At 49.3% G+C, this 12,941-nt stretch overlaps 1 protein-coding gene across 16 annotated transcripts in view; it reads left to right on the forward strand.

The window, feature by feature from the left end:
- The window catches only part of ARHGAP22 (Rho GTPase activating protein 22), a 211,325-nt gene that overhangs the window by 158,378 nt on the left and 40,006 nt on the right, over positions 1 to 12,941 (forward strand). Inside the window, exon 1 of one of the 16 annotated variants that reach the window (XM_074382140.1) lies at positions 5,793 to 7,146. The exons of 14 other annotated variants lie outside the window; for them this stretch is intronic. In XM_074382140.1, the coding sequence (XP_074238241.1) occupies positions 7,095 to 7,146 (52 nt within the window). In that variant the 5' untranslated portion in view covers positions 5,793 to 7,094. Of the gene's footprint in view, positions 1 to 5,792; positions 7,147 to 12,941 lie in introns of those variants that run through there. One more of the 16 variants, XM_074382141.1, reaches the window with a different exon arrangement.

Below are 12,941 nucleotides of genomic sequence, written 5' to 3' on the forward strand. Positions count from 1 at the left end.
TTGTCCCCAGAAAAAGCCACTGTTCTCTTTCTCTGTCTAGAGGTACTTTCTACATATTCAAACAAATCTGGGCATAAAATACACCCTCGTTTTTAATACCTGCAAAGCGTCCAATTTTATGGATATGTAGCTGGCCCCGCTCCTTCTGCCATTTGTCTTTTCACTTTCTTTTCCACGCCATGAAACTATTTTTTAACTTTTATGTAGTTACATTTTCTTTTGTGGTCTCTTGTTTTTGAGTCATACTTAGAAAGGCCTTCTCCAAAATGTTATACAAAATTTCTCCTATGGTTGAGCCTGGCACTTTTATGGTTTCATTTTTCGTCTTTAAATCTCTCTTTTTTTGAGACGGAGTCTCACTCTGTTGCCCAGGATGGAGTGCAGTGGCGCGATCTTGGCTCCTTGCAACTTCTGCCTCCTGAGTTCAAGCAATTGTCCTGCCTCAGCTTCCCAAGGAGCTGCGACTTTAGGCACATGTCACCACACCCAGCTAATTTTTGTATTTTTAGTAGAGACAGGGTTTTGCCATGTTAGCCAGGCTGGTCTCGAACTCCTGGCCTCAGGTGATCCACCTGTCTCAGCCTCCCAAAGTGCTGGGATTACAGTCATGAGCCACCACGCCTGGCCTACGTCTTTGATCCGTTGTGTATTTTTATTTGGTTGTAAGGTGTGACATAAGGATCCAGCTTGATTTTTCCTCATGTGGCTCTCCCGTTGTCCCTATCCCATTTATTAGAGAATCTACCCCTTTGAAGGAGCTTCTTAGACATCCCACACTACCATATGTGTGTGAGTCTGTCTCTGGTCATGCCACCCAGTGCTATGCTGTTTTAATTACTATTTTAATTACTCAGGTTTGTGTTGCTGTTGTTTGTTTTTGTTTTGTGTTGAGGTAGAGTCTTGCTTTTTCACCCAGTTTGGAGTTCAAATTACAGCTCATTGCAGCTTCTTGCTCTGCTCAACTCAAGTTACCCTCCTACCTCAGCCTCCTGCATAGCTGGGACTACATGTGTGCACCACCACACTTGGCTAATTTTTTAATTATTATTTTCTATAGAGATAGGGTCTTGCTATGTTGCCCAGACTGGTCTCAAAATACTGGCCTCCAACAGTCTTCCTACTTTGGCATCCCAAAGTGTTAGGATTACAGGTATGAGCCACCATGCCCAGCCTCTGTACTCTCTTTTAGTAATTGGTTGGGCTGCTCGGACTTTACTACGTTTTCTTTCAAAAGTGCACTTGCTATTTTTGCTTATGAACCCTTGCAATCAACTTAATCTGGTTTAAAAAGAAATGCTGTTCATGTTGTGTTAAATTGATAGACTAAGGTAGAGACAATTGGCATCTCTATGATGCTGCTGGCATCTCTATTTTCCTGCTTGTATACATAGCATGCATTTATGTTTCTCCTCATTTACAAATAGATTGTGATTTTTATATATTAATTTGCACCCAGCTGACTTATTGGGTTCTTTTACTGATGATGATGCCTTTTCAGTACATTGACTTAGGACTTCCACACGTATAAACAGGCACCCTGAAAAGTAACTTAACAGCAGAAATCATAACGGCTCGCCCTCCTCTCCAGCTTTTATAGTTTTCCAATCTTTCTCTTGCCCAGTTGAACACTTCAGGGAAATGCTCTATGCCAGGGGTTTCAGTGGACACACCTGTGTTGTTCCTTTGATAGGACTGCTGCCATCGTTTGTCAACTGAATGCAGTATTGGCTTTGAGTATATCCAGGTGAAGGATCCTTCTGTTCTCCTTTAACGTCGAACATTTATCAAAATAGATGTTGAGTTTTGTCAAGTGGCTTTTCAGATCCCCTTAGACTGGTGGGCTGCAGGCCACCAGTGTGCACCAGCAAGCCAGTGAGGCCTGCCCCTGCCTGGCAGCTTGGGGAGAAGGCGGTGCAGCTACGCAGGTGGCCTGTGGCTCTCATGCCCTCTGTACCAGCCTGCTTCCAGCTACAGGAAACAGGAAAGAAAGCCCATGTAACCTGCTGAAATCAAAGGAGCTATGTACTCACAGACCAAGAGACCCAGAGGGAGGTGGCCCATGGGCTGGTGATCTGGGGCCTCAGCCCTGTCAGTGAGGACATGGCCTCCCCCGCCCCTTCACCCATCTTGGGCTATTGGCTCTGCTTGTTGGCTGGCATGGGTGTAAGATGACCACCAAGTGTACAACGGGCAGGACACGCCCCTTCCATGGAGAGACTCTTGGTGGAGTCCATCTTAGCCAGGAGGGAGCCTTTCTCAGATGTCCCTCCAAGAAGCTCCCCGTGGGTCTCAGTGGCTGCATCTCTACTCTTAGGGCAGCCTGTAAAATAGAACTGCTTTTCATTTCTTTCCAGATCTTCTTTAAGGAGGGATAGGTATGCACCTCTTTCGAGGGCTGCCTGTCATTCCATCACCTTTGCGTATCCTGGTGTCCCATTCCCCTGCTTTGGTCATGAAGTTGCTTCTGGGATTGGACTGGCTTTTGCCGTTGCCTGCTTGTTGGGGTGTTTTGGATTCTGAAATGTTGAGTATGCACTCTGCGGCTGCTGCCCTCCTGAGGCCAGCTAGAATTATACTTTTGGCTCTAGTGTATCAAGAGGTGCTAGTGCTTGCAGAGCAGGTACGAGAACTCCACAAAGGACAGGACAGGGGGCCGGGCCAAGGGAGGCTGCAGCCGGGCCACTGCTTGGGGATGCAGGGGGCTCTAAATCCTTGTGCTGCCTCTGGTGGGGGTGTTGGGGTGGCTTCCTCTACCTGTGGGCCACTTCACTTCACTGGCTCCTGGCCTGGGCAAGGGGCCAGAAGAGCCTTCATGTGGAGCACCTGGAGGCCCTGAGGACTGACAGGTGCCCAGGACATTTTTGTTCAGGGGCCTGCAGTGTTCGCCAGTGCATCCTAAGGAGGAGAGGGGCCACCAGGTTTCTAGGTGCCCCAGTGCAGCTATGTTGGGTGCAGTGTGGCTGGCGTGGTCCCTGCAGGGTTGGGAGGCTGGGTAATGGGGGATTCTTCTGGGCTCTGTTCTACTCAGGCCAGCTTTCTCCCTTCATCACAGGATCCCATCTTCCTTCTCAGAAAACAGAATGTGTGGGCTCGTGATGTCGGGCCAAGGTAGATGTTGCCTGCAGGGAGCCTTATGAAAGTTGGGGACCAGCCCTAGGCACTGCATCCTCTTTCTCTGGAGGGTACACACAACAACTCTAAGGGACAGATAGAGGCAGAGCCCTAGAGGAACCACGGAAACCCGAAGTTTCTGATGTTCTCAGCCTATCGCCTCTCCTCCTGATATTCTGCGCTTCGTCTCTCCAGCCCTGCTGGGAGGGCCCTGGGATGGCCACCTTTTCCTACACATGACAGACAGTCACAGAGTCAGGGCCCAGGGCCCACTGCAGTGCTGCCCTGGGGGATGGAGCAGAGTGGGAGGGGTGTGTTTACTGAGCCCCTGGGCCTTGCAGTTGCTGTGAGTGGCAGGAGCTGCACTTGGGACTGAGGTATTGTGGCCAAGGGGGACCTGTCAGGCCAGGCGGGTGGGTGCTGAGACCCTGGGTTTCCCTGGTGGTGTTCCTGTGTCCCTGCCAGTGCTCCGCCTCTTTTTTCCAGACCTGTTTCCTGGAGGGGTTTCTTCCTCCACGGCCTGCTCAGCTTGTAATGCAGCACATTGCAAGGTCTCAGACAGCTGACCCCTCACACAGCATCCGCTGACCACCGGCACTCCCTCTTCCACATCCAGTTCCCTCCTTCCCCTCCGCCTTCTGTGTCTCCTTTTCTCTCTGCACTTATGGCAATAAAAACACTTTCTGGAAATGTAGAAGTGAGTTGTCTGCCTTCTCCTATCCCTGGCTGGGTGCTTCCAAGCGGGGAGGCAGGAAGCAGAAAGCCCAGCTGCCCTGGAGAACCCCACTTACTCTTCGCCCATGCCAAGGAGAGAGAGCTGTGGCCCAAGATCTGCCTAGGTCAGCATCCTGCTCTCCTTCAGGAGTGGGCTTCACTTTTGCAGCTGACCAAGAGCGTCTTGCTGTTTTGTTAATTTCTCCGTAGGAAGCCCCAGCCCCTGTATGTGCAGGCAGTATATGATATGGTCCGGGTCCCATGATCACTTGCCAAGGTCAGGTGGGAGGTGTCAACCCCCTAAGAGGTTAGCAGCATGCAGTTTCTCCTGACCAGCCATGGCCATTTGGGGAGCCTACTTCCTACCTCCTGCCCCCTACACAGAACCTCAAGGAATCCGGTGCAGCCAGCTCACTCTGAGCTAGGACCTGAGAAAGCTGAGTGTGAGCAGCTCACGGTCCAGTGGCAACGGGGCACCTTGGCTCCTACCCCCTAATCCCCAGGGGTGTACTTCCCAGCACCTCTACAGCCAGGTTTGTGAACTCCTTAGGGCCAGATGCAGCCCCCTTCCATTACTGCACTGAACTAGGAGGGGGACTCCATAAAGTAGCAACCAGAACACAGCAGTACAGACTCCCTTATCTAGTGCTACCGCTGTCTTCCTGCAGAGATTCTGGCAGGCACCAGGCAATTGTTCAGCAGGCACCTGGGGGCGGGGATTAGGTAAGACACTAGAGAAGGAGGTCAGGTCCCAGTAGCTAAGGTGGAGAGAGTGGCCAGAACAGGCAGCCCTGGAAGCGGCAGCTCTGGGCTGGGAATTCTTGCCCTCTCAGTTCTTACCTGTGTGAAGATGAGCAACAAAGTCCATCTCTCTGAGCCTCAGTTTCTTTGTCTGTAAAGTGAGAATCACGACACCTGTCTCACAGGCTGCAGAGAAGACTAAATGCTGTAGTCTATGTGATTGCATGTATGTGGCACACAGCTGGTGCATAGTAGGCTGCTGTTGTTATTTAACGTTATTACCATCCCCATCATTATCTGTACTGGAAGAGCTGTCAGCATTGTCTATCCTCATGCCACCAGAGCCGCACTGTCCAGGCCTGTGTAGGCAGCAGACCACAAGGGAGCAGTTGGGAAGATACACCTTACTAGTCATGTGACCTTGGACAAATTATTCAAGCTTCTGTAGCCTCTGTGTTCTCATCTGTAAATTGGTATCATCATTGTACCAATTACAACAACATATCAGGCGGTTGAGAGGACATCGAGATAAAACACACAAAGCTCTTAGGATGGTGCCCAGCGTATGGTGAGCACTCAATCAAAGCCAGACGTTTTAATTAAGAGAGATTGCCTGTCACCTCCCAGAGCCCCCCACATCCCCCACAGTGACTACTGCAATTCCCTGAACCCCAAACCTTTTCCAGGCACTAGACTAGTCCCTGAGGACTCCAGGAAGAGCAGTCATACATTCCTTCATAAGTCATACATTCCTTCCGCAGAGGCGAGCAGTAAACATGTGTACAGGCAAACACGCCGCTTCTGATTAAGTTCTATAGAGAAAGTCGTGTGAGACTAATTGGGTGGGAGGGGGAAGCTCCTTGACAAAGGCTCTCACCCAGGGAAGGATTCTGTAATGTACATTTGAGCTGAGGCTGGAAAGTGAGAGGGAGTCGGTCATGCAAGGAGGTGGGAGGGCGTTTGGAGCACCCAAGAGAATGCAAAGGTTCTGGTGGGAAGAGGGTGAGCTTGAGGGAGAGAAGGCACTGGAGTGGCTGACAGCGGGACATGGGCCGGAGAAGGAGAGGTGGTCTGAGGGAGGAACCTGGAGGCCCACGGTCACATCGGAGTTGGGTTTTATGCCAAGAACAGCAGGCCCTCTGAAGGGTTTCAAGCAGTTGTGGTTTGCCCTTAAGAGGCTGCTTTTCTTTGTTGGAGAGGTGGATGGATGGGTGGGTAGGTGGGTGGATGGATGGATGGATGGATGGATGGATGGATGGATGGATGGACGGATGGTTGGACAGATGGATGGATAGATGGATGGGTAGATGAATAAATGAATGGATAGATGGGCAGATGAACAGATGGACAGATGGATGGAGAAATGAGGAGGTGGGCAGATGAACAGGTGGGCAGATGGATGGAGAAATGAGGTGGGCAGATGAACAGGTGGCATCAGCACAGGCGCAGCCCCTTGCTCTGTATTTGCTGAGCAGAGTTTGGTGCCCATTGCCTTCCTCTGCCCTCCAGGGCTGCCTGAGGTATGGGCTCCTGACACCACATCCTGGGAGGAGCGAATGCTACTGGAGGAGAGGAGGCCAGGCTGGGTAAGGGAGCTGCTTCCTGCTCCCTTTGTCCCAGAGGCAAGGGAGACACCGTAAGAGTGGCAGCTGACTTGATGCACAGAATCCACAACAGCTGAGTTCAAATCCTGGCTGTGCCATTTTCCAGCCTGGTGGCCCTGGGCCATTGGAAGCTCATGAAGCATCAGCTTCTCTGTGACACAGACCACATGCCTACCTTAGAGGGTATGGGGGTGCTTACCAAGTACCGCATGCAGGTGCCCTGCCCAGCCCCTGGCTTCTTGGTCTCATTCCATCTTCACCACAGTCCTGGAAGATGGATTTAGTTGTTGGCCTTGCTTTGCTGATAAAAAATGGAAATATACAGATTAAGTAACTAGCTCAAGACCATGTGGCAACTAAGCACTTATATCTATCAGACTTCTCCTGTGCATTCATTAATCTCCTGTGCAGGACATCCTGTGCAGGAACTTCCAGCCTGACACCCCACACATTAATCTCCACCACCTGGTGGATGGGTCCACCTGGAGAGGAGGACCCTGAGGCATAAAGCTGGTGGCACTGAGCTGGGGTTCCCACATACATGGGATAAATAGGATGGACACTCCCCCCACCCCCAGGGAGTCAAGAACACATCAGGGCAAGTGCACGGGGGTGGGCGAGAGGTTCGGGTGGCAGGCACAGATACAAATGCAGAAAAACCACACTGACCTCCCACTGGTGAGGATCCCAGCAGGTCCTCCTCGCCCCGCCCCAGACAGTCCCAGCCTTCGGGCACTGAGAAATGCAGAAGTTCCCCAGGAGAGACAAAAGTTCCCAGCCTGGTGCCCACAGGCAGAGTGCACAGGTAGCCGAGTGGCTGCAGCCCTGCAGTGGACAAGTGCCTCATGCACCTGGTGGTTTTCTGTACCCCAGTAGGTGCGCCTGGCACTGTTCCTCCCACTGCAGCCCCTGCTGCTCCGCACCATGCCCTTCTGGCCCATCAGGCATCTGAAGAGGAGGGGGAGTCTGCCCAGGGGTAAGTGGATGGCTGGTGTCACCAGCAGGCTGTGAGGACCAGGCGGGGAGACGGGGCAGGGCGATTAACCCTTGAAAGGGAAGTGGTATTTGGCGGTCACAAGCAGGTAAAGAGAAATGAAAGACATGAATGAGGACTGGGAGTACAGCCGGGAGGTTCAGCCTGGTACATCTGGCAGGGTAAGGCTGCCCCTGGGCATCCTGTGCAGGAACTTCCAGCCTGACACCCCACACACAGGCAACTCTCAGGGCCTGAGAGTGTGGTTGGCTAAATAATGGCAACATACACTGCCAGCCTCAGTCCACACTGTCCCTCACTGTAGCCACATGTGGCTGCTAAGCACATAAAATGTGGCTAGTCCAAATTGAGATGTATTTAATACTAGCACGTCTCTAGTATTAAATATACACTAGAGTTTTAAGACTTCGTACAAATATATCTCATTAATTTTAATTGACATGTTGAAATTAATGTTACTATAATAGATATATTGGAATAAATAAAATATTAAGTTGGTGCAAAAGTAATTGGTGTTTTGGCAGTTGAAAGTAATTTTTTTTCGGCTGGGCTCAGTGGCTCATGCCTATAATCCCAGCACTTTTGGAGGCCAAGGCGGGCCGATCACCTGAGGTCGGGAGTTTGAGACCATCCTGGCCAATGGTGAAAACTCCATCTCTACTAAAAATACAAAGTTTAGCCAGGAGTGGCGGTGGGCACCTGTAATCTCAGCTATTTGGGAGGAAGGAGAATCACTTGAACCCGGGAGGCAGAGGTTGCAGTGAGCTGAGATCGTGCCACTGCACTCCAGTCTGGGCAACAAGAGTAAAACTCCATCTCAGAAAAAAAAAAAAAAAAAAGTAATTTATTTTTTATATATATTAAACATAAATACAGCTGTTCCTTTTTACTTTTTTAGTGTAGCTGCTAACACATTTAAAGTTGCACGTATAAATTGCATTATATCTCCTTTGGATCACACTGCTCTAGATGGCTGCATCTAGACACTTGGCCTTCACCCCTGACACCAGCTGCTAGGGCCCTCCGAGGGGCTCCTATGCTCTAGGCGAGCAGGAGAGTGACAGTGGGCCCTGTGACAAATCACAAATTGCTGCTGCCACTTTTAAATGGCTATTTAAAACATTATTTTTCAATAAACCGTGGTAGAGAAGGGTTAAGTCAGATATATAATTTGATCAGTTCCATCAGAACGACAACTTTTTCACCTGAACATCATGGAATAAGTCCTAGTGGTTACAGCTTACAAAAAGTCTTCACATGTCTGTTACTCTTTTTTCTTTTTCTTATGAAAATGTTTATATGGAAAAGTTGAAAGCCAGTTCTTGACCTGGGACTCCTGCATTTTGGAGCCTCCCCCTTTCCCCCAAAGCCTCTGGCTTGGGTGGAAAGAGGGTCTCAAAAGGAAATCCTTAAGTTCAGGAGCTCAGAGGGGAGAAAGCTGGGCTGGCATCAGAAAGGGCTGGTCACCTGGGGCCGATGCCCTTGAACAAGCCACAGGCAGAAGCAGTGAGAAAAGTGAGGTTGGGATAGGAGCCAGACTTCCTGCGGTCGTAGATCACTGGTACATACACACACAGCTCATAGTTAGAGCTTGGGCTGTTTCTAAACATTTCTGGGCTCAGTTTTTTTCTCTTTAAAATGGAAATAGTGATTTCCATTTCCTCAATATCCCACAAGTGTTCACACTTCTCACGTTCATCAGTCTGTGTCATGTCCGCCTTGTGCGAGGGCTTCACGCGTGCCAGTCTCCTTGATGCTGCCGCTGCCGCCCTCACTAACCTCCCATTCATCTCAGGCTCAGCGCGTGTCCTCTCCATGCCAGGCTCTGCTGGCTATGCCACAGTTGCCTGTAAAACAGACAGAGTCAGGATGGGCCAACCAGAAACAGTATGAATCAGCGTATCATGTAAACACATAAAATACATACATAGTGTATGGATTGCAATCAGTGCTATGGGAAAATTCAGGCCAGGAAGAAGCATGGGGTCTGGTGGGTGATGCCTGGTGAGGCTTCAATAGGGTGGTCAGGAAAGATTCCCCAAGAAGGTGACATCTGAGGAAAGACCTGAAGGGGGCCAGTGTCTGGAAGGACAGCTTTCCAGGCCACAGCAGGAGCAAGGGAACAGCGGGTACAAAGACTATGAAGCAGGCAAGTACCAGGTGTGCTTCAGGACTGGCAAAAGCAAAGGGGAGAGGAGCTAGAGATGACATCACAGGAGTAGGGGTGAGGGGCCTTGAGGCTCACTGCGAGGCCTTTGCCAAGATGGGCCTGCTGGGGGATGTTGAACAGGGTTTGGGGAGCTGGTTCAGGCCTCGACTAGGTCTCTGTGGCTGCTTGACTGAGAATAGACTGTCGGGGCAAGGGAAGGAGGCTGGAGACTGTGCAGCACTCTAGATTAGGAGTGGTGGTGGCCCAGACCAGGTGAGCAATGAGAAGTGATCAGATTGCAGATATGTTCTGAAGGAGGAGCTTATAGAGTTTGTGGAGAGGAATGGATAGGAGGGGTGAGAGACAGTGGAGCAAGTATGCGTCCAGTTTCAACTGGAGTCAATAGAAGATGGAGTTGCCCTCACCCAAGAGGGTAGGGTATAGGCAGATGGGAGATGGGCTTCCTGCAGGTCTAGAGGGCAGGTAGCAGTGAATCTGGATGTCACTAGCGTGAGGACAGCATGTGAAGTCTGAGAATGGACGGGCCCACCAGGGAGACTGGGGTCAGTGTAAAGGTGAGGGAAAGGAAGAATCCAGGGGGCTCCCAGCTTCCTGCCTTGGGTACCTGGTCACCGAAGTGGGAACATAAGGAGGAGCTAGTTTGATAGAAGAGGCACTTATAACTTTTGGACATGCCACTTTGTGCCTGTGGGATATCACAGGACGATAGAACTGTAAGTCATTTAGACTAATAGGCAATAGAGATCTGGCTGTTCTGTATCAAAGTTTCTCAGCCCGGGCATTTGGCCCCCAAGGGACATTTGGCAATGTGTGGAGACACTGGTGACTGTCATGCCCTGGGGGGGAGGGAGTGGGCGGAGGCCAGGGATGCTGCTGCCATCCTGCCATGCACAGGACAGGCCCCGACACCCCATGAAAAATAATCTCATCCAACATGTCAGTAGTGCTGAGGCTGAGAAGCCCCCCTATCCTATATTTAATTATGATAATAAAAGGGAACACTTAGAGAGTGCTTGCTAGCTCCCAGGGGCCAAGTTAAGGGGCTGTCCCATTTTATTCTCCTGATGAGGTAGGTGCCTTCAGTTTCATCCTGCTATGGGTGCGTGAGTCTGACAGTTGGAGAAGTTAAGTCCTGGAGTCCACATGAGGGAGGCTGAGGTTTGACCCACAAAGGTTGAACCCTAAGCACTGTTTAAGAGAGCCTCGGAAGTCTGCCACGTGTAATGCGTGTAATGGGATGGAGTGGAAACACAGTGGCCACACAGCCAGTCAAAAAAGAGGAAAAACCAGGAACTGTAATAATAGACTCTCATCTTTCATAATGAATTTCTTCCTGAAATATTTACTGGTATAATTCTTATTCATTTAAGTAAAGCTAATACTAATGTTTCATAGGTTACAGAGAGGAAGGTCAGCATAAACCATGGAACGCTGTGGAAAGTCCCTGAGTTTGTTGTAATCCCCCATTTCGCCTTCCTTGCACTCCCCTTCCTTGCCATAAGAGAGATTTTATATTGAGAAAACAGAATGAGTTTATGGGCGAACAAACCTCGGTTTGAATCTCAGCAGCTCCGCTTGCTTGTTCTTGACAACAGTGCTTAACTTTCTGGGCCTCGGTTTTTCCACCTGTCCAATGGGTCATCAATGCTCCTTCCTAGGGTGTTTATGAGGATTGTGCCTGTTAAGCGCCTTGCAGGGTGTTTCATATAGAGTAGGCCCTTAGGCATGGTAATAGTCTTTCACTTCTGGACAAGATAAAGTAACAGGGACCTATTTACCCTCCCACCTGAAACAGCCAACAACAAAGAAAAGGACAAAATATTTGAAGCAATGCTTTCAAGATATTGGATGTTAATAAAGGACTATGTCCCCAAGAGATGGGAAACAAGGTGATTTCCTGCATGTGTCCCAGCTGACTGCCTGGAGAAAGTTTGCAGGCTGTATGCTGGAAGGAGAGACCCAGGTGGAGCCCGTTGGACCCCATGAGTCGAAGAGACAGAGCTAAGAGTCCAGGAGACCAAAACATCTAGAGTCTGCAGGGTAGCTGCTGAGGAGGAAAGAGTTGCACGGAGAGAAAACTGTCTTGAGAATTGAGCCGTGCGCTCATCACCACATGCACATGAGGAAAACTACTCCAAGTCGGGCAAAGAACCACCGGAAAGGATCACAGGCAACAGTGCCCACCCTAACACCAGGCAAAGAATGGCACCTGTTCCCGCCTGCAAGACCATAACACCTAATGGCTTCCCGCCTGCAAGACCATAACACCCCATAGGCACAGGACAGAATACACAGAAGGGTTTCCCTCAGTAATGGGGAATAATTTGCTCTTTACTGAGCACTCTGGATCCACCCAAGAAATCTTAGAGACAAAATCTGTAAGGCTCAAACTCTTTCCGAGAATCTAAGTTTATACCAGAAAAAGGCTGAAGGATATTTACAGAAATACAGAAATATTCATCACTCAACCATTTAAAAATCACAGTATTGGGCACAATGGCTCATGCCTGTAATCCCAGCACTTTGGGAGGTTGAGGTAGGTGGATGACAAGGTCAAGACATCGAGACTATCCTGGCCAACATGGTGAGACCTCATCTTCACTAAAAATACAAAATTTAGCTGGGCATGGTGGTGCGTGCCTGCAGTCCCCAGCTACTTGGGAAGCTGAGGAAGGAGAATCGCTTGAGAGAGAGAGGTGGAGGTTGCAGTGAGCCTAGATTGCACTACTGCACTTCAGCCTGGCAACAGAGCGAGACTTCATCTCAAAAAAAAAAATCACAATATCCCTGGGCCTACCAGGGAGACTGGAGTCAGTGTAAGGTGAGGGAGAGGAAGGAGGAGCTAGTTTAACAGAGAAGGCACTTATAATTTTTGGACATGCCACTTTGTGCCTGTGGGATGTCACAGGATGATAGAATTGCAACTAATCAGAAATACCGGGAATGCAAAGAAGCAGGAAAATGTAGCCCATAATGAGGAGAAAAATAAAAAGCAGTTGAGACAAACCCAGAAATGACACAAATTTTAGAATTAGTAAAAACATTGAAACAATTTTTATCACTATATTCTATATGATCAAAAAGTAGACACATAAAAATTATTTTTTAAAAAAGACCTAAGTTAAACTTGTAGAGATCAAACCTATTATGTGTGAGATGAAAACTAATGATGCATTGAGTTCATGGCAGATTGGACACACTAACATGAAAAGCTTTGTGAAGGCATAGCAATAGAAACTGGCTGTATTCGCTTTCTATTGCTGTTGTGACACACTGTTTACTATTTATTTATTTATTTGTTTGTTTAGATAGGATCTTGCTCTGTGGCCCAGGCTGGAGTGCAGTGTGTGATTACAGCTCACTGCAGATTGGAATTCCTGGGATCAGACTCCTTAGTAGCTAGAACCACAGGCTTGGTTATGCCACGCCTGACTCATTTTTAAAAATTATTTTTCATAGAGTTGGAGTCTTGTCATGTTGCTCAGGCTGGTCTTGAACTGGGGCTTAAGGAATCCTCCCACCTCAGCCTCCCAAAGTGCTGGGATTACAGGTGTGAGCCACTGTGCTCAGTGCCTGGCCTGTGACACATTACCACAAACTTGGTGGC

Source organism: Saimiri boliviensis, chromosome 12 (genome assembly GCF_048565385.1).
Source record: "Saimiri boliviensis isolate mSaiBol1 chromosome 12, mSaiBol1.pri, whole genome shotgun sequence".
Classification (NCBI taxonomy): domain Eukaryota; kingdom Metazoa; phylum Chordata; class Mammalia; order Primates; family Cebidae; genus Saimiri; species Saimiri boliviensis.